The following is a 27,908-nucleotide window of genomic DNA, read 5'->3' as shown; positions in this document are numbered from 1 at the left end:
AAATTGGCCACCAGCCTAAATGAGCATGTAAAGCATCCTCAAAATGACTGATTATACCTTTATTTTAAAAAATTGTTGCAAAGGTACTGTGACCCCTTAAATTTCATATAATTTTATAATAATTTTAAAACTAAATAAAATAAATCCAATGCCTTTAACATTGTGCGTAGCGTTTTTAAAAAAGTGCTTAAAGGTGCTTATTTTCGATTTTCGTTTTTTAAAAGCCCTTAAAGGTGCTTTTTTTCATTGGGCTTAATTTTCCCTTTTCGAAAGTGAGATTATTTTCTTTACCGTGTTGATTTTCGCCACGTATTATGAAAAGGCCTGCTTTTCACATTGTTCAATCAACATTTTCACAATTCATTCAACCACAATCTATTTTGGTGTACTGTCGCCCCATAGAGTATGAAAACTCAAATCATTTTAGTTGTTTTTTGAATTACTTGCTAATTTGCATATTCGTCTACTGAGCTGGGTTCGGTGAGATTATCGCACTCTCATGTATGTGCATTTTACAAGATATTCTCAATTTTAGGCTTCATTTTCCATCCTCTGATATCGAACCGAAAAATATCTTGATCATTTTATAATGGCTAATATAATTAAGAAAAGAGTTCTTTGTCAGAAACTAGTAGTTTTATATAATCATGTAAAGTCTTTGAAATTTATTTTGGATTTTGTTAATGTATGTAGTGCTTAAATTTTTTTCATAGGGGTCATTCCCCCCCCCCCCCANTCTGAAGGAAGGATTTTTTTTTTTTTTTTTAGTAGAAATAAAATATTTTAAAAATTATTTAAGGAGGTATTATATACACCTAGGTAGGTCGGAAAAATCGATTTTTATTCTCCATCTAATTATGTTCTTCACTGTTTCAAAAATCATTGTTTAAAGATTTTGAATACTTGAATTATTTATGTACCGTCATGTGGGGCTACTTTGTGCAAATTCGAATTTGGCACTTTTCAAGTGCTGCTATTCAGTATTATGTTTTTTTCACGTTAAAAATTTGTGGAATTTGAAGATAGAAGTCTCCTCTATTACTAGAAAAATTTTTTCGAATTTTATAACAATCTCAGAGTGTGTTTTGTTTATCCAATGTCAACAACTTTCCGAGAACGTCGGACGTCGAAAAGTGTGCTTGGAAACTTTAGCTGTGAAATACAAAGTCGTAAACACAATTGTCGTAAGTGCAAAACTTTTTATTTATATATTAATAAACAATTATATCATGTTAGCGTTAAAAAAAAATTGAAAATTAATAACAAATAAACGGAAAATGAAAAAAAATGCACTGTGGGGCTACTTTGTGCAAAGTTTCATTCGTTTTTTTTTTTTTCGAAGGAAAAATTGTCAGACGTTGTAAAAAAATACCTGGAACGAGAAACTACCGTGATTACACTTAAGAAAAGCTGCAACAATGTTTGCATTCAGTTGCTGGAGGTATGTCGATTGCAGAAGCTTCTCGGAAGTACAAAATCCACAGAAATACTATCTATAGTAAAATTCACAGGAAACACGTGCAACGTGCTGGGAAACTGTTATTTTTCTTCTACAAAGATTTTTCTAAAAATTAATCAAACGATTTAACACATAAAAATATATTTTATAGGACATCAGGTGATTTTGACAAACTGAAGATCATGTTCTGTCATGTTTATTCAAGCATGTTATGTTCAAATTTATCAATATAATAAATGTGAACGAGTATGTAATAATTATTATTTTTGAAATTTCATCCATTTCAATGTTCAAAAATGTATATGGTTTCCTTTTGTTTAAACTCAAATGTTTTGAAATAAACATTCTTTAAGGAAAAATTCTTTATAAAAAAATGTTTTTTTAACGCTGAAAATTATTTTTAAACTAATATCTTTACATATCTTGATGTTTTCGTTATTAAAAATGACAACAATTAACTTTTTTGTAACAATTTTATATCAATATTTTACAAAAAAACATGATTATTAAACTGAATTCCTATCGCTGCACAAAGTAGACCCACTTGGGGGCTACTTTGTACAAGGTATGTTTTGACTTATTATTTGTAAATATTACATACAAATAATGCCAATATTGATCAAATTCACTCATCTGAGTCCAGTTATGAATAAATATTTTACTAAAGTTTGAATTAACACAGCTTTTTTACATGTAAGAGTTCTAAAACTGCAAAATCCTGCACAAAGTAGCCCCACATGACGGTATTGTTCTATTGTTCATTAGGAGAAGACTAGCATTAAAAATCCCAGTTTTTTTTCAAGAAAATAATTATTTTTTGTTTTTTAAATAAAAAAAATTAATTGTGGGTGGGGGGATTTGAGTCTATGAACCCCCCCCCCATGAGAAATTTCTGGATCCTCCCCTATGTCCGATTATGCTATAATTTTGGTCGTCAAACCTATATAGAGGACTGTCCTAGAGTTTCTGATAACCGAGTTCATTGAATTGTCTGAGATTTCAAAGCCTTAATTTGTAACTGTAATTGATTGTCTTCTGCTAATACATTTTTGGACTGCTTCATTCATTTGAAATCAAAACGAACCTTCAGTACAATTTGTTTACAGGCGCTACACAGTAAATCAATTAAGTAATTTATACTGTAATTATCTGTTATTCTTATTTTAAACATACTCTTACCAGACCATAAATGTTTTAACTCCCACATTTGTTAATTTGTTTAGCATCATGCTAGTTCTCGAAGGACCTTCCATTTATGATTCATATCTACTTTTTCCACTTGCTTATATGATAAGTTATTTTTACTATCACTACTATTCTTGTATGATAAGTTACTCAGATTTTTTTATTTTATATAGTACTACAGGGTTGCCACAGGCGACTAAAATGCAACTATTTTTGGCATGAGGCGACTAAGGCAACTTTTTTTGTTGCTTGAAAAGGCTAAGAAGGCAACTATTTTCAGGAAAAGGAGACTATTAGGAGACTTTTCTGTACTCCTAGCGATTTGTTTTTTTTTTTAAATTTTTTTTTTTTAAGTATAAGTTGAGTGGAAAATCTGCACCCCACAAGATAGTTTCTGAACACACTGAACTTTTTTTTTCCTTAAAAAATAAAAAAAATGTTGAAAATTTTGAATTGCAAATTGGAGTCTTGACTTTTTAATTCGTTCAATCTGCACAGATTTCATTGTAAGTCTATTTCGTTTCTTGATCACCTTTTCAATAATTATTGCTACAAAATTCAGCATGTTTTTGAAAAAAAAAAATTTTATTACAATATTGCGATACGTGAAAATTTCGAATTTGAGTAATCAATTTTCATATATATATTTATATAAGCATTAACGTTTATATAAAAATTATCATATTTGCCACCAACTTAACTGAATGGATCATGGTATATGACGATTAAGTCACTAACAAAATTTTAATCATATTATTGATGAATTTTTGTTCTTATTTAGGCAACTATTTTCATAGTTTTCGGCCGTTATTTTCATGCTGTAGGCTACTAAAAGCAACTATTTTGTTCATTTTTTTTCTGTGGCAATCCTGTACTACTAGATTTAAATATCGATGTTATGTTTTCGCATTTCGTAAATTTTCATAACTGTTCATCACCTTGCCTGTTTTCGAAAATATTTTTCATATGTTTTTTTTCGACAGATCTAACAGTATTATTTTATGCATATTTTATTTTATTATTTGAAAATTTACTTTTCACAACGGAACAGCAATCGCTTATTTCTCGAAAAGAAAAACTTTTTTCACTGTTTCATTTGCTATAAATCCAGAAATTTTAACAAAGATGTATTTCAGATTTAATTCTTGTATTTAACTCTTGTACAAGGCAGAGATGCCAACTTGCTCCGGACAGCAAATATATATTTTAAAGTGGTAGTTTATCAGTTGTGATTCTTGGTTTAATAAATTCAATTGAGTAGATCCACCACTATTTCTAAATAATTCGTAGGTTTATATAATTCATCACTTTATAGTACTTATGTCATACTATACCTTTTAAAAAGCAAGCTAAAATAGCTAAATATTTGCAAAATTTACTTTGTAATTATTTACCGTTTTTTTTTTAAAAATTATTTTGCCGTATCCGGAGCAGTTGGCATCTCTGTAAATCATTCACGTTTTATTTTCCCCTTCTCAAATTTCTACAGCAACAATTTAACATCATGTGTTTTATAACCGTCGTTGAACAGCCGACCCAATTTTATGACTTTACGACTACTCATGTTAAACTCCGTTGCCTCGTCATTTTGAACCCAATCCAGAAGACAAGGGAACTCCTGTATTGGGAGAAATTTGTCTTCGTGGAGGACTTTTTGATGGAGCTAACCCGCATTTGCGTTACATGGAAAGGAAGACCACGAGAACCTCCCACGATTAACCTGACGACAAGGGGACCATGATCCGTCTACCACTGAGGATATTTCACGTCAGCACTGTGGTCGGTGCAAGTCGGATGCAGAATTCGTGTCGACTGGGATTCGAACCCGGTTCGCCTCATTGGAATGCGAACGCTCTATCCCCTGAGCCATCGCGGCTCAACATCATGTATTTGTCCGTAAAGATGCTTTATCGTAAAGATGCTTTAAATTAAACTTTTCATGTTGTACTCCAACATTCAGTGTCTGATTTATCGTAAGGCCTGAGAGGACTAGGGCCCCCACATTTTTGGTGGCTTCCTAAATGTTACAAATAATTTTTGTTCCCCTCCCCCTTTGTCTATTAGAATTACGAGTAAGCAAGGGTCGGGATACCATGGTCGGTCGTGGGTTCGAACCCCGCCGGCTGAAGACTCGCCGTGTGCGAATTGACAAAACATACCGTAGATTATAAACTAGGCGATTGCAAGTGGAATTGGCGATTGATTACGCGTAAATGTGGTGGGAGAAGGAAATTACATTAACCTAAACAGTGAAATTCGATATTTTTTTTTCTCCTCCTCGACTAGCCATGATGAATAAAAATAACTCATTAATTCATTTTAGTAGAGAATTAAAAAAGAAAATAACCTTTTTATTCTTAGGATCACGTTACAAATAAACTGTATTTATATTTTATTAAGCGCAATAATTTATATTTTATAAAACGATCTAGTTTTTTGATATAACAGATTTAATTTTTTTTACAAGAATTGTGTTTGTGAAGAAATAAATATAATTTATTATTGAACCAATCACAAAAAATAACGTAGCATTTTAATACCATGTTTTATTAGAACGCTATTTTAAAGAATTAATTCTATTTAACTTTTATTGTAAGAAAACATAACCTGTTTTAATTTAGTGATTTTCTCTGTTAAATCAATCTTGATAAAAGAATAATGTAAACTTTTTTATGAACATTTTTTTTAGAAATTAACAAAGACATATTATTTATTAGAAAAAAAAATTGGAGTATTCAAAAATGTTATCACGCTTTAAAGTAAAAATTTCTTGCAAATGAAAAAATCGATATTTTTAAAATTTTAAAGTAATCGGAAATTCGCTAGTGAAAAAAGAAATATGTGAAATAATTTCAAGAAGGGAAAAATGTACAAATGAAGGGATTTTTCTTCAATGACCTATATCGCGTTTGTTTTATTACTAGAAGCATTTATTGTAAAAAAATATTTATTAAATAACTTTTTTTTCAATGGGATGAGATCTTAAACTTCGTGAAAAATTGATTCAATTCCTTAATATATATAAAAGTCCGTAAATACTTCATTTATTATGGAGGTCATAGATACCTTGATACTCTTTCAGTATAAGAATAATGAATGCGATTAATAGAAAATGCACAATTTTAAAAATATATTTTATTTACATATATTGTGTACAGGTTATTCTGCAACGATCATACGTAGCATAAATTTATAGATTCCTAAATACTGTTATATGAATTAGGTAATTAAAAACATAATTAAAAAAATAACAGAATTAAAAAATTACATAATTAAAAAAATTTTCAACCTTTAATTGAAAACTTCCTGTTGTCAAGTATTAATAATAATTATAATTTTTAACAACTTTTTTAAACAAAAATTTTTAATTCTCAAACTTAATACTATCCTTCATATGAAAATATCCGAAAATTTGTAAAAGAAAAACTATATTTTAAAATTGAGCCATTGGCGACAACAGAGGTCAGATGTATATACTGAGTTTAAATAAATTATATATTATAGAACTCACATTTAGGACTTAGATCAATTTATTATCAGTTCATAAGAGTGTTTTTTAATAAATAAATGTAGTGATTGTTTGATTTATAATTGTAAGTCCTGAGTGTTTAATGTTAAGTTATGTTTCCTTTGAAATAATTTTTGAACTATGCAAAGCAGGGCGACATTCATTTCAACTTAAAATGATAAAAACTTTAAATGAAATACTTTAAGAAAAATACCTTCTAAATAAGATTTAAATAAAAGGCAATCACTTCGCCTGAGTGATTTTGTAAAGAATTCTAAACTTTTTAATTTTACAAGTTAGGTGAAAAGTAAATATCTTACAATAGTGGTAGGGAATGAAGGAAATTCTAAATTAAATGAACATTAAAACATTGAGTGCAAAAAATTTTCAATTCACTTAAAAGTTCACTGGAAAGTTCCCAAGATATGGTGAAATGCGCAAAAAGTAAGGTTAACACTAAGGGGTCCTAACATTGCATTGCTTTCCTGACCAAACTATTGGGATAATATTTCCAGATTGCGGCAACCCCTATATACTGGGGATCAAAAATCCGAATACGCAGGAAAAAAATTTCTCAAAGTAGGCTCGTTTTAGTGTCTGATTTCCGAACTTAAAATATATTGTCTGCTATAATTAAGCGGCATATTTGAATTCACCCTCTCGATCCATTAAGATTGAGTCCTAGAACGTAAACATCTGATCATTAGATCAAAAGTTAGTTTTAGATTTTTGTTTACTGCTCACTGTACACTAAAACGTGATTTTTTTTTCTTTTGAAATTTCGATTTTAATGCCATTACTTCAATCTCCTTCGGGTTGTGCTTACTTTATAAATTTAATCTCAACTATATTTTTCTCTTCACTTTTAAACTGTAAAGACTTTTTCTCCATTTGTAAATTATGAAAAAAATTATTAATCTGATTGCGTAAACAGTTAATTCATTAAAATTGGACATTCTCAATTAATTCCTTTCAATAGTCATTTATATTATTAATAATAATTATTTACACAAAATTATAATGAAGGAAAGTTTGATTAGAAATTTAAAAGTTTTTGCTGCTATAATTAGGGAATTTCTATCGACAAAATTCAAGTAATTTTTTTTTCCGGAGCAAAATGCATTTTTATTTAAAAGGGAACAATACTGACTTAATATTTATACGATAAAAGACTCTCTAATCGCTAACACCGATGACAGGAGAAATTTTCAATTTTTTCTTTTCCACAAAAAGTTTAAAACTTAAATTGTTGTTCTTTCATTATAAAGCAATCGTATAATATTCTCGTATCATGTAAAACTTTATAACGAAGTTACTTATCTACCGTTTTGCAGTTATAAAATGAAATAATTATTAAATTATACTTGCATTTTAAAATGTAATACTCAATTGTTCAATGAATTTTACGATTATTATTATAAAACTGCGTATAATGAACATTTCAATTAAAATAATTAGTACAAAATAGCTGCTAAAAATTCTCTTAAACATTTATAAATATTATACATTTATAAATTTCAGCTTTTAGCATTATTGCTAAATAATCTCTACGTCGAAAAATATTTAAAGAATTTCATAACAGAAAATTAAATAAAATTTAAAAAAAATTGTAAATGGTTGTCGAGCAGAACCATTAAGATTAATTAATGAATATAGAATTGGAAACTAAGTCTCTGCTAAACAATAAAATTTTTTTTTTAATATCTTTTAAGTAAACAAACTTTATTATAATAATCATTTCATTATTAAGGATTAAAGGTTGTTGTGAAATTATTAATTCGAATTAGTGGATGAGTAGGCAAAGAATTTCACTACTCGAAATATACATTTAATGAAATGTCAGTCGTAACCTTTTACAAAAGAAATAACGCAAAAATTCTACAAAAACTAATTCACCATTTTATTATTCTTTCTTCATCCATTGTTCAAAAAAACCAAAACAAAAAAAAATAATCATATCTATAATATCAAGCTTTTAGCTCGCAACATCAGAAAATGCGTGTTATTACATCACGTGACCCTGACAGTTATGAAACTATAGAATATGTAATAATGTGTAATTTTTCTATTTTAGTTCTATTACGACCTTTTAAAAAACGCTAATAAACACGATTTAGTCAATAGATACAAACGATTATGTCGGCGCTATAACAAAAAAATACGCTTTATATTTTATTTGATGCAGAAGAATCAAATGAAGACCCGCTTAATTGAAATGTCGCACCCATATCTAACTTGTTGAATGTAATGCGATACCGAAAACAAAACAAAATCATAAGCACACAGCTGTTTGGCGATTTGCGAGAACGCTCCTTTAACGCCAATAGAAATTTTCGCCAACCCTTCGCAATCTACGGTATGTTTTGTCAATTCGCTCCCCGTGTAGTAAATGGTGACTGATGCACGTTAAATCTGTCGAGTCGCAAACTCCTCCATGTTCCCATAACAAATCAATACCTCTGGGGGTAGATCGATCGTTCTCTGATTCAGGTCAAAATTACGATCTGTGGATGTATGAATGGGTCCGCCCTATAAACGGGTGTGACGTATGGTGTGGCAGAAGTCGAATTCCTGGCCATAGATGGCGCCACTGAAAAACAAGAAACGCATACTCTTGTCTGAAATTTGATCGGTTTCACTAAGCAGGCTTGCTAGTGTGGCAAGTGACATTAGAAATAACAACAACGAGTAAACAAAGATTGAAATGAATATACGCTCAAATTTACTAATATATCGTTATTACTTATGTTATAAATAATTTAAAGTCACTTCATAGTTAAGCAACATGTACATTTGGTTTTAAGTAATGACCAGGGGGCCCCGGACAGTTATGTTCCTAAGGCCCCCGCATTTTAAAATTTGTGGAATTGTTTAGTATGACGGATATTTTCGAAAAACTGCATTCGCACGGGGGTCTGTTTAGAAGAAATTTGAGTCCGTTAATGGACCCTTCACAAAATATCTTTTCATTAAAACGGACCCTTCACAAAACATTTTAACTTAAATTATTTTGCGGAGGGCCCGTTTTTATCTTTTAATCGGACCCTTCACAAATTTGTTTATCTTCGTTATTGTTTTGTTAATCGAATAAATTTTTCTATCGAAAATTCTATAGTTTCAACTGTTTTTATTTAATAGAAGCCGAGAAAAATTAAAATTGTTTTTAAAAAAAATTATTCTGCGATAAAGAAATATTTAAATGGGGCGACTTATATTAGAATGTGGTTAACTTACGAGCAACTTCACTCACACATGCGTAGCGTATAGTTTCATATTTAACAGATTGTTAATCTTTTTATTTTTTTTTTTAATTATAAAAGTTTCTTTTCTAGTAGTCTAAAAATTTGTCCATAATTTAGTAAAGTAATTCGTATAAAACATTTTATTGAATAACAAGCATTTTATTCAATGAATGTCGAGTTTTATTAAAGCATGCTTCTGATAGAATATGAGATTATACATTAGATTGTGCTTAGATTTAATGCGAAATATTTTATTTTTAGTTTGTTTTATCAATAATTGACACAATATACATACGTATGTATAGATTTGGAATAATATATTTATCCATTTCTTCAATGTATATTTTATAATTATTAATACGAATACGTAGTCAACATTTTTAAGCATCTCAAAAATTTCTCAACTTCTTAATCTTTAAATAAAATTTTTAATCGCCTGTCCGTGCGTGTTTCGCAGAACTATTTCACCAACTATTTAATTAAATTTTAACATTTAAAAGATTTTATTTTTTACGCTACCACTTTCATTATTTTTTTCTTAATATACTAATCAATTTTTTTTAGTACTTTAACTTAGGTTTTCCTTTAAAGTAAAGTTCTGTTTAAAATTATTTTTAAGATTTTATTGATAGAAAACTTAGAATTATTGCTTGCTAGCTAAAAATAAAATCTTGTTAAGAAATTAAAAACATTCTGCTGTTTAAAATTATTTGATGCAAAACAGCTGACTATTTGCTAAGCCTAACATTTTTATTCGAAAAATTAAGATAAATTATTTTTTTTTTCTTCTTTTTTTTTTAAATGTTTCTTGTGATTTCAACATAGATTATCTAAACTAGTGTTGATGTTTTATAAGTCACTACAAAGAGTATAAAGATACCGAACATAAAAAGCAGTGCAACAATACATAGCCAAAATTTTTATGAGTCTACGTAGCTAAACTTTTTAAGAAGCTGTGGAATACGTAGCTAAAATTTTCAAGAGTCTTAAAATATCTAATTATCATATATGGCGTCCTAGCAGCTTAAATATGAAATAAAATTTTTAATTGCCTGACCGCGTGTCATTCACAGAACTATCAACTCCTTATATCTTTTACTCTTTCTTAACAAAATACCACGTCGATTTTTTTTTTCGCGATAATATACTAAACTATTTTGTTTAATTTTTATTGGTATTTAGAGGTTTTCTTTAAATTAACACTCGTTGTAAGCGATTGGAAAGTTTTTATTTAAATTTTTTTTTTAATTTTAATCTCAGGGAATGTTTTGTCCGAGCAGATTTCAATTCTGGAAATAACGAAATTATTAAGTAGGTTCCTTAAAGCAATATCATTCTTATCCTCTTATTACGACGTATATGAAAGATTGGTGTTCACAGTTTCTGTAAAAAGTATGTTAACCGTCCTGCCGCCTATTTTATTTATTTTTTGTTATCAAAATAAGTTAGAAAATTGCGTTTTTAAAATAATAAAAAAAAAGATCAGGTGATGATTCTTAAATTCTCTTCAATCAGCTTGATGATTTGCAAAGTAGCATCCCGATGTTTCGATACATTCTGAAATTTATTTTCGCATCATGTTCTTCAATTACGATAAGTTACATTCATCATCAAATTACGGTACTATAATTTCTTTTTCTTATGTATATATATCTGATACAATTCTCTCTTTTTAAACCGAATTCGTAAGGTTAAGATACTGAAATGGGGGCACAAAAACTTAAAAGATATAGTACTGAATTTCTTTAACTCAAAATATCTGGTCTAGAGTTGATTGTGCTCCGGAAAAAATCCGGATTTCCGGATTTTTCACTAACAGTGATCCGGAAGTTTCCGGAGATCGAGGATCCAAAGGTTTCAAGAAATCATTGATCACAGAAGTTTCCGGAAATCAAATTTTCAAAGGTGGAACTTAAAAACACAGTTTATTTGTTTGTAAGGGAGAGCCAGAGAGATACTTTATAAGCTTATATTCATTTTTTATCAGTAAATAGTTATTATAATCATAAACTCAAGAAAGAAAGACATATTTGTAAATTTTAATTACTTCTCCAGGTCATCATAGGTAGGTGTAAATGGTATAGGTATGTGTAAAATTTTAAAAATATTTTAAGTAAGCTAAGAAATATTGAGAAAAAGGAAAAAAAAAACCTGGTTAAATTTCTTTTCTAATTTTTCAATTTAAACTGTTTTTTTTTTCTTTCTTTTTTTTTCTTCTTTTTTTTATAACTCAAGAAATTTTCCGAAATTTTGACTTGGGCTCACAATCACCCTTGCTGGTCTCACAATTTTAATTTTAAAGTTGAAGATAACTTTTATAGTTACAATATTGATGCTACGGTTCTCATACGCTTTTAAAGATTACGTGAAGCTTGTTAAAATATTAGAATGCATATGGTTACTGTTACAAGCATAAAATCCTTATCAAAATGATGATCAAAACCAAAATGTAAAAAATTTAATTGATAAAAACTTCACTAGCTTCAAAAAATATGAAGAGGGAAATGAAAGTCGACATGTTTCAAGCGTTCAAATATAAGCGCCCATTCTCAAGACTCGTCAGGTGTGAATGACTAGTGACGTTAACTATTGGACACTCAAAACATGTCTATTTTTATTAACATCAATTATTTTATAAATCAAAGAAGTTTTTATCTTTTCGATTCAGTTTCTTGGAATTATTCATTTATTAACACAGTATATTAAATTACTTCACTCGGTATTAAAATAAGTTTGATGTAAGATATAGGCATAGGTTCTTAGATTGGCAAAAATAATAATTAGTCACTAATTTTTAAAAGAAATCAATGCAGTACAATTTTTTTTTTACTGCAAGCTTCAATAACATTTTAAAACCAAAAAATGAGAAAATTCCGTTTACAATTGAAATTTTCAAAAGTCGAATGTGAAAATGGAATGTCCCCTAGCACCAGGAATCGAAATTAAAATGTTACAAGGACGGCTATTTCAAACAAGTTATCGTTTCCGTCTTACTCGAAGTTGTTTGAAAGGGTATTTTTTATTTATCGATTCCAAAGTTTATTCTACATATACACTCTATAACAAAAAAATCGACGCACCAAGAAGCAATCATCCGATTGCTTCTTGGTGCCAGATTACAGTGGTGCATGACTCGATTAGGCTGGAATGATGCCGACTGGGGACGTATAGTCTTTAGCGGCGAATCCTGCTTCCAACTGTGTCCTGACGATCATCGAAGACGTGTTTGGAGACGCACCGGGCAGAGGGGGGATCCTGCCTTCACTATTGCACGCCACACCGGCCCTCAACAAGGCATTATGGTCTGGGGTGCCATTTCCTTTGACAGCGGGACCCCTTTAGTCGTCATTAGAGGTACACTTACTGCACAGCGGTACGTCGACGACATCCTAAGACCTGTTTTGCTACCGTTCCTATTGCTGCGCCCTAGGCTGGTTTTTCAGCAGGACAATGCGACCACATATGGCACATGTTGTCTATGAACTGTCCTTGGCCTACCAGATCGCTCTCCCATCGAGCATGCCTGGGATATGATGGGAAGGCGATTGCATCGATGACCTCGTTCGACAATTGGATCGAATTTGGCAGGAAATACCACAAGAGACCACTCGAGAGCTTTATCGGTCTATGCCACGCCGTGTGGCAGCTTATATCCAGGCTAGAGGCGGGTCAACACCTTATTGAACTTGTTACTGTAACTCTGCAATAAATTATTCAATTGTTTTGAAATTTTAATCATTTACTATTCTGTACATTGCTTTCCTATCCACCAATTTCCGTTTCAATCGGACAACTCCTTGTTGGTGCGTCGATTTTTTTTGTTATAGAGTGTATTTTAGGGTATACTTTAGGCGTATTTCGATCGAATTTATTTTTACACCTTTATTTGCTTAAATTTATTAAATAATTTGCTTAAAATAAATTATTCAAGCTATATGATTTAATGCATTTATAATATGTTCGCATATCCTTCACCTTATTGTCACCACTATCATTAAATAAATGGAATAAACTCACATAAGTAATAATAGTTCAAAAATTTTTTCTCGTTTTAACTTTCAAGGAATAATATGTTTCGCCCAAACAGATTTCGTTTCTGGAATAACGAAATTTATTGCTTAGTTTACTTGGAGTGAAGTCATTCTTATGACAAAATATAGGAAAAATTGTTTTTCGCAGTTTCTGTGAAAGGTATGTTAACCTTCTCGCCACGTATTTTTTATTTTTTATCAATATAAGTTTGAAAATTGCTCATTGTTTATAGCGTTTCTTTAAAAATCAGATGAGAAATCTAAAATTGGTATGCTTTCGAAATTTCAATTTTTAGTATTCACTGTTTAAAAAATATAAGGCATTTTCCTAATAACAAATTACGATATAATTTGCTAGGAAAATCAAATTGGGAATCGTGCTAAAGTTGGAAAATAATTTTTACAAAAGTACATTTTTTCAATATCTTTTTGTAAAAGAGCAACTTTCTTAAAATTAACTGTGTATTATATAAGTTTAAACGTCAAAATGAAATTACAGTTCAAATTTGTTCATTTTCAAAAACAAGGCAAACAGTTGTGATTTTATGAGTTGCACAAATATGTACTTTTCACAAACTAAAAAAAAAATAAGAAAATATAAAGTAAATAAATAAATAATTTGTTTGTTCAATCTTAGAGAAAAGGGTTTAGTATTTACAACGATCAGTCGGACGTTTTGCTCTGAGTAATTTTAACATTAGGAAATGTTTTTAAAAGCTTATCAGCTAATTGGCTAGTTCTGAGACTCTTAAAAAAATAGCAATTACTTACGAGTGTTAATTTAAAAAAAAGCTCCTCTAATTATCAATAAAAATTGAAACAAAATAGTTTAGTACATTATCGGAAAAAAATCTACGTCATAACATAATGGTATAATGGAAAGTAAAAGGTATAATGAAATAATTAGTTGAATGGTTCAGTGAATCACACGCGGCCAGGTAATTAAAAATTTAATTTCACAATTAAGAAAGTAGTATGACAATTAAGATACTGAGATATTTTAAGACGCTTAAAAATTTCTGCTACGTTTTTGACAGCTTTATACTCCTTATAAAAAACATCAACACTATTTTAGATAATCCATGTTGAAGTCAATCCATGAAGAAGACAATCAATAAAGCTGACTATTTACTAAGCATACTATTATTTTTGAAAAATGAGATAAATTATTGATTGTCTTTTTTTTTTATTGTTTCTTATTTATTTGAGTAATGAAAAGTAAATGCGTATGTGTGCACGGCGAAAAAATACAGCAGTTTGCTTTGTTTTTATATGAACAAAAAACTATGGACATACAATTTTATTTTGACTTTTAAAGTTATTCTTGCCCACTAACTTTAAGAAAGTTACCTTTTTCTTTTAAAAAGTTGAAAATATTTGCTTAAGAAAGTTGATATTGTTTCTCATCTTCAGTACAATTCAAAAAAATATTGCGATGTCAAAAAAATGCTTGATATGCTTAGTTTCGTTAAACAACTGCTAAAATAAAAAATTGTAAAAAGATTCCAAAACCGTTCTATTTTTAGAATCTTCTCAAAAATTGTTCTTTTTCTAACGTTAGGATTTTTTTTCTACTTAAATAACCTATAATAATAGTTATAATAATAATAATAGTAACACACGTTTTGAAGAAATTATGAGTACAAATTTTGATATAATATTTTGTAATAAGGAAACATGAATATTAATGTTTCATTGAACCGAAGTAGTTAATGTTTTTCGAAACAGTCGGCCTTGAAACTATTTAACTTCGATTTTTTTGACTAGAGGTCATTTCAAGCATGTCATTTGATTATAGAATTTCAAATATAAAATGCAAAAATTACAAGAATGCTTAAGTTGGCTCTAACTAATAATAAAACAAAGGACAAAATCGTCGGCAAAAGAAGTTCTCATGAGAGGAATATCAAACTGTAACAGTTGCTACTCTTGTTTAATTATGGGTATTGTAAACCTCAATTTTCCTTTCTCTTAATTTTTTAAATTATATTTTTAACAAACTAACGAAATGAGTGTAAATAATATCCTTTTTTTTTCTTTCTTTCTTAGTATCATATCACGTTTACTTAATATCATTCGCAAATTTTATTAAGTGCAAATTCTTGAACTCCCGTGTAGGGTAGTAGGTTATTTTGTGCATGATCAGTAGTTTCAAGAGTAAACTCAGCTAGTAGTATTAGTAGGTAGCCAACTTGTTTAAAAATTCTAATTCGGAAAATTACTTGTCATTTTACAAATGTTGCAAAGAATGTACATTTTTGAAATGGTTATTTATATAATTTTCACATTGACCTTCAGTTTTCCCTTGATGAAACAGAAACCATGACCCTAGTCAGCAGCCGAAAACTAAATCATTATGACTAATCTTTTAACTTTTTTCTAAACATTCTCTAACCTTGCTATTTAAACTCTATCCGCTGCACAGTGGGCCAGCATCCAAGGTTTCGTGGCCAAAATTTGTATTTCGATGAAATTTGTTTCAAATTTTGGGTTTTTTTATTTAGGGATTTTATGTGTGCAGGTAAATTGAATTCATAGTTGAAATTTTGAAATACACTAAAAATGCAAAAAAAANAAAAAAAAAAAAAAAAAAAAAAAAAAAAAAAAAAAAAAAAAAAAAAAATGGTGGCTGAAATAAGGCGAGCAAAAATAAAAAAAATGAGTACGTTTAAATAATTAAATATAGCAGTGAAAATATAATAATTTTCTTCATTTTATATTAAAAATGAAAAGCAAATTATCTTTCCGAAGTTATATTACAAAATAACTCGAATTAATTACAAAATAACGCGAAAACATGAAGGAAAAAAAAACATAATTTTTGTTTTTCGTCATATTTAGTCCATCTTTGCAATACGGGCAAAATGGGGCAGGTTTTTTCGAAAGAAGAAACATCAAAGAAGACGACAAAAAAAAGTTAAGCTAATGACCTCGTGGAACATTTTGGAACTGTGTTTCGAAGGTCATTCAAACATAATAAAATGTCAAATGATGAGATATAAACTATAAGATTGTCAAGAGTATTAACTAATCCAACACATTGAAAAATTTTAGTATAATTTCAGACTAATTACTCTGATAAAAATGTAACAGTAAGGTGACATTTCTATATATATTTCTGAAATAAAAATTTAAAAGTTACACTTAAAAAAATTTTTTTTAAATATATTTTTCATTACAGTGTACTCTCGTCGGTCCAAAAAGTAAATTATAATGTTTGAAATGATTATGAATACTTAATTTGGGCTATATTAAAACTGCCTACACATATTTTAGTTGAAAATTTAATTTTTGAATTTTGGCCAAAGATCATGGTCTTCTGGCCCACAGTGCGCTGCAATATGTTTTTGGTTGAGTCAAAATATTGACATTTTTTGTATTTTTTACAATTGACACACATCAACATAGTTAAAGAAATCAACATTTTTGAAGATTTGAAATCATTTTTTCGAAGAGCGCATCTCTAACAATACTTCGGCGAATCATAAAAAAAAAAAAGTGCAATTTGTGAGTTAGTACTCTACATACCTCCCCGCAATTTAAAATTCGATGATAAAACTAATGAGTTTTTGTAAAAAGAAATTGTTACAAACCAACTGAATAAAAGAACTGATAGGAAAAGATACATAAGAGTTTGCTACACTACGCTGAATAAATTTTTATATTAAATAATCAAAATATAAATTTACAAAACATTTATTTGTTTATTATAATTTTTAAATTTAAGAATGAGGAATAATAAATGATTTAAATAAATTTAATTTTAAGTCAGGATTCCAAATATGCAAAAAAAGAATTTGTTTATTGAGAGAAAGTACGTTTTTGTGTCTGATTTCGTAACTTAATAGTTAGCACTAATTAATTACCATATTTGAGGTCACCCCCAGGAACCATTAAGATCGTGAAAATCCGATCATTAGAATCGAAAGGTGATATCTTTTTTTCTTTCTTACTGTACATACATTGTATGTACATATACATGCATATATTGTACATTTTTACTATATATGATCCAATGACTGCATGAACATAAGTACAATATATTTATGTCTAAAAAATATATATGCAATGCAATAAGTTAAGTAACATACGTGTAAGTTAAGGGTAAAAACCTCTGATAACATCTCCAGAAAGTTAAATGACTAAATCAAACAATATTTAAATTTAGTTGTCAGTTTAAATTGTTCCAAATAATTTCAAAATTGTTTGAATAAAAAATAATTTTCAGGCCTTTTCATAATGTTTGACACAACAAATTTATTTTTTTATAACATAATGCATCATAGTTCATAAACATGTTTTAGATTATGCAAAAAAAAAAAAAATTTAAATGTGGAAATAATATTTAGGAATTTAAAGTAAGATTTTGTTTGCTTTCCAAAACAATAGTTCTAGAACAAATTTTAAAACGAACTTTAATAACTTGAATGTTATAAAGTTTTTTAATACAAGCACAAAGTATGTGCATACATATATTGTAAATTTATATATTTAAATGTACGCGTGTATTTATGTTTGCATACAGGCATACGTTGCATGTACATAAAAAATTTTGTAACATTGCATGTGCTTATGTATTAAAAAGTATATAGATATATACGTACATATGTACATACGTTGCGTGTGCAAACCAAATATCTATGTACATGTAAACGTACATGCATACATATATGCATTTTTTTAAGGGAACTATGTACATATAATGTACCTATAAGCAACATTCTTATATATTATACTTAATTGCATACACTGTATATACATATATTTAAATATACGCATGCATTTCTGTATGCGTACATGTATACATTGTATGTACATTGTCTGTACTTATAACTTTTTGTATATCCATTACAAGCTCATATGTATTAAAGTATATAGATATCTATGTATGTGCATATGTACATACGTTGCGTGTACAAACCATATATCTATGTACGTGTAAACGTACATTGTATATACATCGTACATTCATACAATGTATGTACCTACCTACATAAATGCATGTATGCGTATATAAATTATTTTCAAACTTTCATACGTATATTGTCTGTGTATTATGTATATTACAATATAATTATGTATTTTTTTAATATATTGCACTATGTAAAATATTTTGTGAAGGGTCTTCTAAACAGACCCCTGCTTGTTTGTAATATTTTAATTCTTAGAGTGTTAAATGTTTTCAGCACATCAAAGACAAGTTCTGGAACTTTGTATTTTACAAGTTTATCTTCATCTTTGGAGTGATGAATGTTCAGTTCATGGACGAAGTTGTGCTGTGGTGCAGTTGGTTCTCCATTCTCGGATTCTTGCATCTACTTGCTCAACTCTGCAAAGATAGGTGTGAATATGTAAGTCTCTTTCATCTTATATGGGATGGGGATTTTTGACAGTTTCTTCTGGCAGAGCCTGACTAAGGCAGGGGCAGTTGACCCGGGGCCCCAAATCGAGTAGAAAGTTTATTTTACGTTTCATTCTTTAATGAACTTTCTTTTAATAAAATATCAGTACGATGTAAAATCCGTCAGTTTTATGTTAACATCTTCATTAATCTATCCTCTATCGTGTGAACACAAAACATCTATACTTCGTAAATACATGACTTTCTAGGGCGTAATTCAACTAAATTTTCTCAATTACAATGGATACATTTGACCAATCAAAAGCTTGTATTTTTACATATCGCAAAATGCGATATACAAAGGGCTTAATTGAGCCATCGTCATTGCGAAAATTTTGCTGAATTCCGTCCTAATGTCAGCAAGGATATGAATTTTTTGCAGCTAGATGGCAAACTGCATGATGGACGGAACAATATTTCGTCTGACCATTGGAGGGACTATATTAGGTTCTATTCAATTTTCTTGTTACGTTATCTACAATGAGGTGAAAAATTTAAATACCTCCATAAAGTTCGGTTCTTCATTGCTGAAGTAGTGAAGCCCAAAGAAGTTTTTGCCCCGGGTCACAATACGGATCCTGTCTACTGGTTTATTTTTTATTCAGATTAAATTAATTAAAAAAAAATCTTTTATGAATAAAATGCCTATTAATACTCGAAATTATGAGTAAACATAATGCATAACATTTCAAGCATGTTTAATGTCAATCATAAGGAGAAAATATTGCATTTTTGCTAGTTAGATGACTATAAAAATCCCTAAAATTTTATTGGATGTTTTTCTGTTTTTATTGGATGTTTTTAAAAAGTGCTTAATTTTTCCTTTTAAAAAAAGGAGATTTTTCCTTTACCATGATGATTTTCGCTACGAATTATGCAGAAACACACTGTCCACATTGATCTATTCAACGTTTTTACAATTAATTCAACCTCAATCTATTCCGACGTATCATCAGTCCGTAGCGTATGAAAACGCCATTCGATTTACATGATTCAAAAATTTTGACAGTTGTCAAAAACATGAGGACATTTTTTTGACATGAGGGTAAAACTGTCAATTGTCAAAACTTTCCAATCCTACCAAATTGTGATTTTTTTTTTTAAAGTGCTAAAAAATATTATTTGGCTACGCACCCTGAGTAAGTGATTCCGTTGCTGCTGTCTTCCTTAGAAGATCACAAATAAAGAGCTATTCATTTTTCTTGTCATTTTTAAATGTTTTCATTACAATTTTTTAAAAATTCTTTTGTTTCATTTAACATTGAAGTCAAAATGTTTTGGTGCGGGATAAAATTCAATGAATGATTTACTTTCAGCCCTACAAAATTTTATTCACGTACAATACTGCATAATCAATTTGTTTTTTTTTTGGAATGAAAAATCTTTAGCATTTCGTAAAAATGAAGACTTCTGTTGGCAAATCTGGGCTCCTCTGGTTATGCAGCTTTGCAATTGTGCATCAGAAGGCAAGCAATTTTGATGCATATCTACATAGATATTATTTCTGCTGGTTTTCATCAGTGTGTGAGTTTTTTTTTTTGGTGCTTCACTACTGGCAACAGCTTTGTTGATTAAAAAACAAAAAGCACCAGGATGATAGAGAAAAACTCTTCGTCCGTATTCTCCTTCAATGATACAATGGATCGAACCCATGAAATCTTGGACATGGGCCCCAGTGCCCTACCAATCAGGCTATCCCAATGTTTTATTGAAATTTTCCAGAGCTGCGATGGCTCAGAGGATAGAGCGTTCGCCTTTCAATGCCGCGAACCGGGTTCGTATCCCAGTCGACACGAATTCCGCATCCGGCTCGCACCGACCACAGTGCTGACGTGAAATATCCTCAGTTGTAGACGGGTTGGAGTCCCCTTGCCGTGAGGCTAACCGTGGAAGGTTCTCGTGGTCTTCCTCTCCATTTAACGCAAATGCGGGTTAGCTCCATCTAAAATGTCCTCCACGAAGGCAAATGTCTCCCAATACTCGATCCAGGAGTTCCCTTGTCTTCTGGATTGGGTTCAAAATGACAAGGCTACGGAGTTGAACATGAGTAGTCGTAAACCCCATTGGCTGTTCAACGACGACGGTTATAAAATGTTGTATAGATCATGAGAAAAACGTTAGGCCATTTCAAAAAACAGCGTTTTGAGGAAAACAAGTTTAAAGTTTTGACTTATGGTAGGGGAAAAGGTTTAATGTCATATATATAAGGGTCGATAAATGAAATGCAAACAATAAGTTTCTATATACAGCCAACAGAATGGATGAGACACAAAAAGAATGTCGCCCCACCTAATCCGGCCTAACGGGCCTTTCTACCTGCTTAGCTCTCTATTTTCCTGTATAACTTCCAAACGAAGTTAGATACCGAGAATTCGTTTTAGACAGACGTTAGGAAGGGTACAAAGATTCGAAAAAGGAATAAAAAAAATTTCGAATTTTTGAAATATTCAGGGTGGAGTCCCCCCTTAATCGTACTTGCGAAATTTTAGCTGAATTCCACCCTAATGTGAGCAAGGATATGAATTTTTCGCAGCTAGATGACAAAAGTTAACAATCAGTTATCCCATTATCGACCGTTTTATACTTCTTTAATTCAGTTAATTTAGAGAAAATAATAACTTAGTTAAAATAACATTGCTTTTTACATTTTCTTAATTATAAACTTAAATAGCATTTTTGTCAAATTTTCGCTCTTCAGATGTGCTATATATATCCTTTTAATGAAGGACATAGAGTTGTCAGAAAATCAATAAAATGGTCAGAATGATATTCGACTGACCATTGAAGAGGAAGAGGGCTTGATACCTATTTTAGGTTCTAGTCACGCACTAGATTCCTTATTTTCAACCGGGGGGCCAAAAACTTATCCTGAATGTCATTGGTGATCGACAGACATGGCCACCCCTGCGCATATTCTGACTCGTTTGGGGTTCGGTAAAGATGAGGTCCTGCGAAACTGTCTTTTTATGGACTTTTTGGAGGTGTTCGGATTCATGGGAGAGACGATTCCGAGATAAGCAACAACAGGTTCTAGTCAATTTTCTAGTTATGAGGTGAAAGATTTAAATACCTCCATAAAGTTTGGTTTCTCATTGCTGAAGTACTGAAGCAGAGGAGGCCCCCCCCAAAAAAAAAAAAATGTTTGCCCTACAGACCCCTGCTATTATAACCAGTATAGTGTTAGCTCAATACAGCTTATATAAGTGATAGTGTTTTTATATAGTGTGTATGATATGTACAGTAAAAACACTGGGAATTTTTTCCCCAGATTTGAACTAGCAACCCTGATTTTTGAAGTGAATATTTTTGTAAAAACTATCAAAACGAAGATGATTGAGTAATGGCAGCCAACAGGGATCCTTTTAGATAAATAAAAACATTTTTCCTCTATGATCAGCCTTAACAGTACAATTTGTAATGGATCCATTTCCATGTATTTGTTATTTAACCTGAGTCTTAAGGTACACAACTTTTCTGAGGCATGCAATTTGTTGACGATTTCGACTCATTATAACGGAGTTAAGTAGATATTCATTTTAATTTTTTCTTTGTTTCGAATTCTAGAAAAACAAATGTTACGGAAAGAAATATTTACATAATCAGGGGTCTGTCCAGACATTTTGTGAAAGATCCCGTTGTTGTGAAATTATGAAAAACTGACTCGTAATTTGTGAATATAAAATAAACGTTAAGTCACATTCTTTCAACCAGGGTCCGGCTTTTGTGAATGTGTGCAAATAGGGTCCTGTTATTGCAAAAAACTTTTTCAATGAGTTTTTAAATTGTAAAGACGTACAAGATTATGCTCAACACTGTAAAATTATAATTAAAAATAATTAAATTTTAAAAAGTAAACAGCAATTGCTGCTACTAAATTAGAGATGCAACATACAAATACATTTGGTATTTAGCCTATACTGCTCAGTACAGAATATTATCGGGCGAATATAGGAAGAAGCGTCAGCCGAAGACAAAACTTAGTTTATATTTGTCCTTCTTTCCCCCCTTCCTAGGAAGGGTTTATTCGATTAACAAAACAATAATGAAGATAAACAAATTTGTGAAGGGTCCGATTAAAAGATGAATTATTTTGCGAAAGGTCCGTTTTTAAGTTAAAATATTTTGTGAAGGGTCCGTTAACGGACCCAAATTTCTTCTGAACAGACCCCTGATAATTTAAGGGACGTTTTAATAAATCCGCCACTGATTAATATTAAATAGTTAATCTTTTCTTGAAGTTCAAGTAATTGAATATTTAACTACGTAACATAATGTGTAAATGATATAAAATTTACTTTTGTAGGTTTAACTTGTAAATAAAATACGTTCTAATTTCTTTTGTCGTGTTTGGAACTGCTTAAGCGAAAATGTCTGCTTATTTTTTTTTTTTTTTTTTACTCCTATGATGTTTTCTTAAAAATTGGGTAAATAAATAAAATAATTATAAATTTAATTCATTAAAAAAAGTTTTGCTGGAAGAAAATTATGCTAAGGTGCTATGAAACATTTTTATAGTCTGCTGCAGCACTTGTCTTTCAGACTTCTTGACACCCCCCCCCCATATCCCTAAAAAAATCTTAGGAAGAAAAAAAAAACCTGTAGAAATTTGTTTATGAATCTACAGCAAGGTGTCTTAACATTTTTTTCGAAATCTGTAACAGATAAAAATACACCGAAGAGCCATTACATTATGACCACCCTGCTAATAACATGTAGGACCACCTTTAGCCCTCAAAACTGCTAGCACCCGCCGTGGCATTGATTCCACAAGGTGCTGATAGGTTGTCTGAGGTATCTGGTGCCAAGCGCTCACCAACTGGTCCTGCAATTCCCTCACATTGCGAGGGGGTAGCGTGGTAGCACGAATTTGGTTTTCCAAGTAGGATCACAAATGCTCTATTGGATTAAGGTCGGGTGAATTTGGGGGCCAAGACATGACTTGAAAGTCACTGGAATGTCCCTCGAACCAATCCATGACGATTCGACCCTTATGACATGGTGCATTATCCTGTTGGTAAACGCCATCCCCCGCTGAAAAAACTGTTGCCATGAATGGGTGAACCTGGTCTGCAACTATGTTCAAGTAGCTTACAGACGTCAAGGATTGTTCTATGAGGTTTATGGGTCCTAATGTGCCCCAGTTGAAAATATTGTTCCTGGGCGAGAAACCATGAAAACCGGGGCGAGCCCATTGTTATAGATGGAGGGTGGTCATAATGTAATGGCTCTTCGGTGTATAACTCAATTGGGTTTCATAAAAGAAAAAAAAACCTCCAGTTTCTTTTTTTTCTTAAAGTTTGAGACAGTACTGGGCAAACAAAGTAAGAGTTTGTCCGTCTTTTTAAATAAAATCTTTAAAAAAAAAAAAAGAAATGTCTGCAAAGTTGCGAAGAATCAGTATTTTTTAATTTCATTAAAAAAAAAAGTGTTTAAAAATCATAGTCTAGTTCTGTCTATTGCTATAAGCAAATGACATGTTATAAGCTAGGGGTGCACAACCTTTTTGAATGAAGGGCCGCATGCACTGCAGATTGACCAATGATCGGCCGTATGCCAAAGTATTTAGACAGACATGTTGACAGCAATTGTTATATAAACATCATTGTTTTAGGCTAGGGGTGCACAACTTTTTTTAGTGAAGGGCCACACTCATATTTAGTCATGTTAGCGGCAAGCATGATAATTTGTATCTAAACATTAGTGTTCTAAGCAAGAAAATTTTTTTTTAGTAAACTTAACATATTTGTAGAAAACTAAATACTTTTGATTATTTGAAATAAATTGAAACCATAACAACTGATATATTTTTTAAATAACTTCCATTTTTCACAATAATTAATTTATCAATTATATAACATAAATATTTGGAGGGAGGGGATATAAGTTCTAACCAAAAAGATTTGGTATGAAAGTGCAAAAAAGAACGCATTTTATAGAGTTATATAAATTTGAATTAAATATTTAATAAAAGAAAATTTATAATGTTTAAACAAAAAACAAATCAAATTAATTTTTTTATTGTGTTCTGAAGTTCCCGCGGGCCGCACATGAACAGTCTATGGGCCACATGTGACCCTCAGGCCATAGGTTGCGCACCCCTATTCTAGGCATTAAATACTTTTTATCAATTTACCTGCTAATATGCTTGCATAAAATTACATACTTTTAAATGTTTAAGATTAGAAATTTCAAAACTAATTACATAAAAGAAAAGAGAAACAGAAAATAAGAATTAATTTATCTAGAAAAAAAAATCAGATAAATTGTAATAATTAAAAACAAGTGATAAAAAAAATAATTTTATCAATTACATAATACATTAAACATAAATTTTATTATTAAAGAATTTGTACACAGAATTAAAATTAAAGAAAAGAAATATTATTGTTATAAAAAAATGTAAGTTAAATACTTTGATTTAAAGGTTAAAAATTATTAAAATTAAAACAAAACCCTTTCAGCTCAAAATAAGACTCAACATTTAAGTAGGGAATATACTTCAACTTTAAAATATTTTTTGTTTTAAATGAATTATGAGAGGGGAAAGAAAACAATTTTGAAGGAACTATTTTTCTTAATAATAAAAAACAATTGAGATGCTTGTTTACAACTCTTTATGACCAATACTTTTTTAACATGACACTATTTGCAAATAATTCACGTATATATTAACAGTTAATTAAAATTTACATTACTTAACAATACTTATCTTGATTAAATTTTTTTACAGATAAAATTTATTGATATACAAATCATTTTCCAGCATGTAATCATAAATGATATAAAATGGTTCATGCTGGTCGAAAAATGGTTTAAAAAATTTCTTAGTTGTTATTCTGCTATTTGCAAAATTTTCATATATTGTAATAATTTGTATTGTAATATTTGATCATGTGATAGCTTTTTCGGGCCATTAAATGTAAATTTAATGATTTTGTTTTAAGACTGCTCCACAATCTTGATCATGCCAAATTCATTCTGGAAAATAGTCTTACAATAGAACAGGGGTGGCCAAGCTCCTTGATAGTCGAGCCATTTTTCACGAGCCGCAATTAAATACGTATTTAAAAGGTATGCAAAAAAGGTATTAATTTATTTTTTTTTACGGAAATTATATTTATTGAGAACATATAAGTAAAAGTACAAAATATGTGTATTGAATTTAAATATTAAAAATTAAACATATTTATTTTACTTCTCTTGATGATTCTTTAAAATTTGGTGAATAATTGGTGACAGCTCTTTGCAGTAATTCTTTGAGATGCTGGTTAGTTAATACTGATCTGTTTTTGGATTTCACGAATTTTAAAGTGGAATAAAATGATTCACATAAGTACGTTGTTCCGAATATTGAAATAATTCTACAATCAGCCTCTTTTTATTCCGGATACTTAGATACTGGTACGGATTTCCAAAATGCAGTAATCGACGTCGACTTATATTTTAATCATAGAGCTTAATCTTCTTGCATCTCTATTGATTCTAATTCTCCGGATGCTTTTTGTGTCCTAATTATATTGGAAATGGAAAACTCACCTTGAATTGAACAACGTTGCACTTAGTCTTTCATATTTGTTCTCAGTAATTTAAAACATTTTGAAGCACGTACAGAACGATAATAATTTTTTAAAATATAATGGCACAAAATTGAAAAGGGAACTCTGGTACATTTATTGAGAGCCACGAAAAATCCTTCAAAGAGCCGCAGGTTGGCCACCTCTGCAATAGAAGCTGCCGTTGTGGGCAATATTAAACTTAGGACAAATAATTGAATCAGTTTGGGACTTTGTCCCAGATGGTGCTCTTTTTTCCCTGATTATTAATTAGGGTGAAGACGAAGAGCGATGTGTTATTTTTAAATCGCTTGAATACGAATCGCTGTGTATTATCTTTAAAATGCGAGAAGACTCACTACGTATGATTTTTAAAACGCTTGAATATGAATCGCGATATGTGGTTTTTAAATATCGTGAATATGAATCGCGGTGTCCGATTTTTGAATTGCAAGAGTAAAAACGTATGATTTTTTTTTTTCTTAAACGTTAGAATACGAATCTAAGTGATTGATTTTACATCTCTTACGAAATGCTATGTGATTTTTAGATCGCCTGAATAAGAATTAAGATGTGTGACTTAAAATTGCCAGAAGAATCAAAACGTCGGATTCTGATTTATAGCGCGTAATTACGGGTCGCGATGTGTGATTTTAAAATCAGACGACAACGAAAAAGATTGCAAGAGTAACAACGTATGATTTTTTTAAACCCCAGAATAAGAATCTATGTGATTTTACATCTCTTACGAAATGCTATGTGCGATTTTTGGATCTCGTGAAAAAGAATTAAGATGTATGGCTTTTAAATTGCGAGAAGAATCAAAACTTCTGATTTACGGATCGCGGTGCGTGATATTTAAATCATGTGACAACGAAAAAGAATAGGTTGGGTACGTTGTTAAACTTTCACGTGTTCATAAGACTAAAGAAATATGCACGTGTATTGAATTATTTTTCTGCAATTTTTCTTCGTTTAATATAAATTTAACATCTCGTTTTTTTTTAATTCTCTGTGAAATGTCGATTTAAAAACAGAATTGAATTACTTTTTAATTACTTAGCAATTACTTTTTAAGTTACAAAAAAAGAGAAAAAAAATTTAAAACAAACAGAATCGAATTTCACGAGTTGTAATATTGTGTTAGAATATCAGGATATTAAAAATCACAAGTAAAAAGGCAGCAATAACGACCAGGGGGAAAAAATAGTGCGTCGAGTCCCTCCGCTCGGAAGAAGTTAAACTTCGCAACCTGCGACGTTAATTGGGTATAATATGAAAAAAGCACAACTACTTCCACTTACTAGGAATAACATTTACCTTTTAGTTTAATTAATAAACTGAGTTTTAAATATGCTTACTAAATTCATAAACTTCGGTAAAACAACAATATAAATTATTTCCAAAGGAACTAGACTAATACAATTCCAACCTGGCGAGTAGCGACTTATAACAAGACACTTCGTTTGATGCTTTTACTTGTTGCTAGAAATCAGGTTCGCAGAAAATGCTATGATGCATCCAAAGCT

The 27,908-nt window shown here is 30.3% G+C and overlaps 1 protein-coding gene across 1 annotated transcript in view; it reads left to right on the top strand.

Annotated features, from left to right (window-relative positions):
• Window positions 1-27,908, top strand: part of LOC107449771 (E3 ubiquitin-protein ligase AMFR) — a 166,399-nt gene that overhangs the window by 38,479 nt on the left and 100,012 nt on the right. Inside the window, exon 3 of the mRNA XM_043041501.2 lies at window positions 18,612-18,776. Coding sequence (XP_042897435.1) covers window positions 18,612-18,776 — 165 coding nt within the window. The remainder of the gene's footprint in view (window positions 1-18,611; window positions 18,777-27,908) is intronic.

Source organism: Parasteatoda tepidariorum, chromosome 10 (assembly GCF_043381705.1).
Source record: "Parasteatoda tepidariorum isolate YZ-2023 chromosome 10, CAS_Ptep_4.0, whole genome shotgun sequence".
NCBI lineage: Eukaryota > Metazoa > Arthropoda > Arachnida > Araneae > Theridiidae > Parasteatoda > Parasteatoda tepidariorum.
This window is presented reverse-complemented; position numbering and strand designations above follow the sequence as displayed.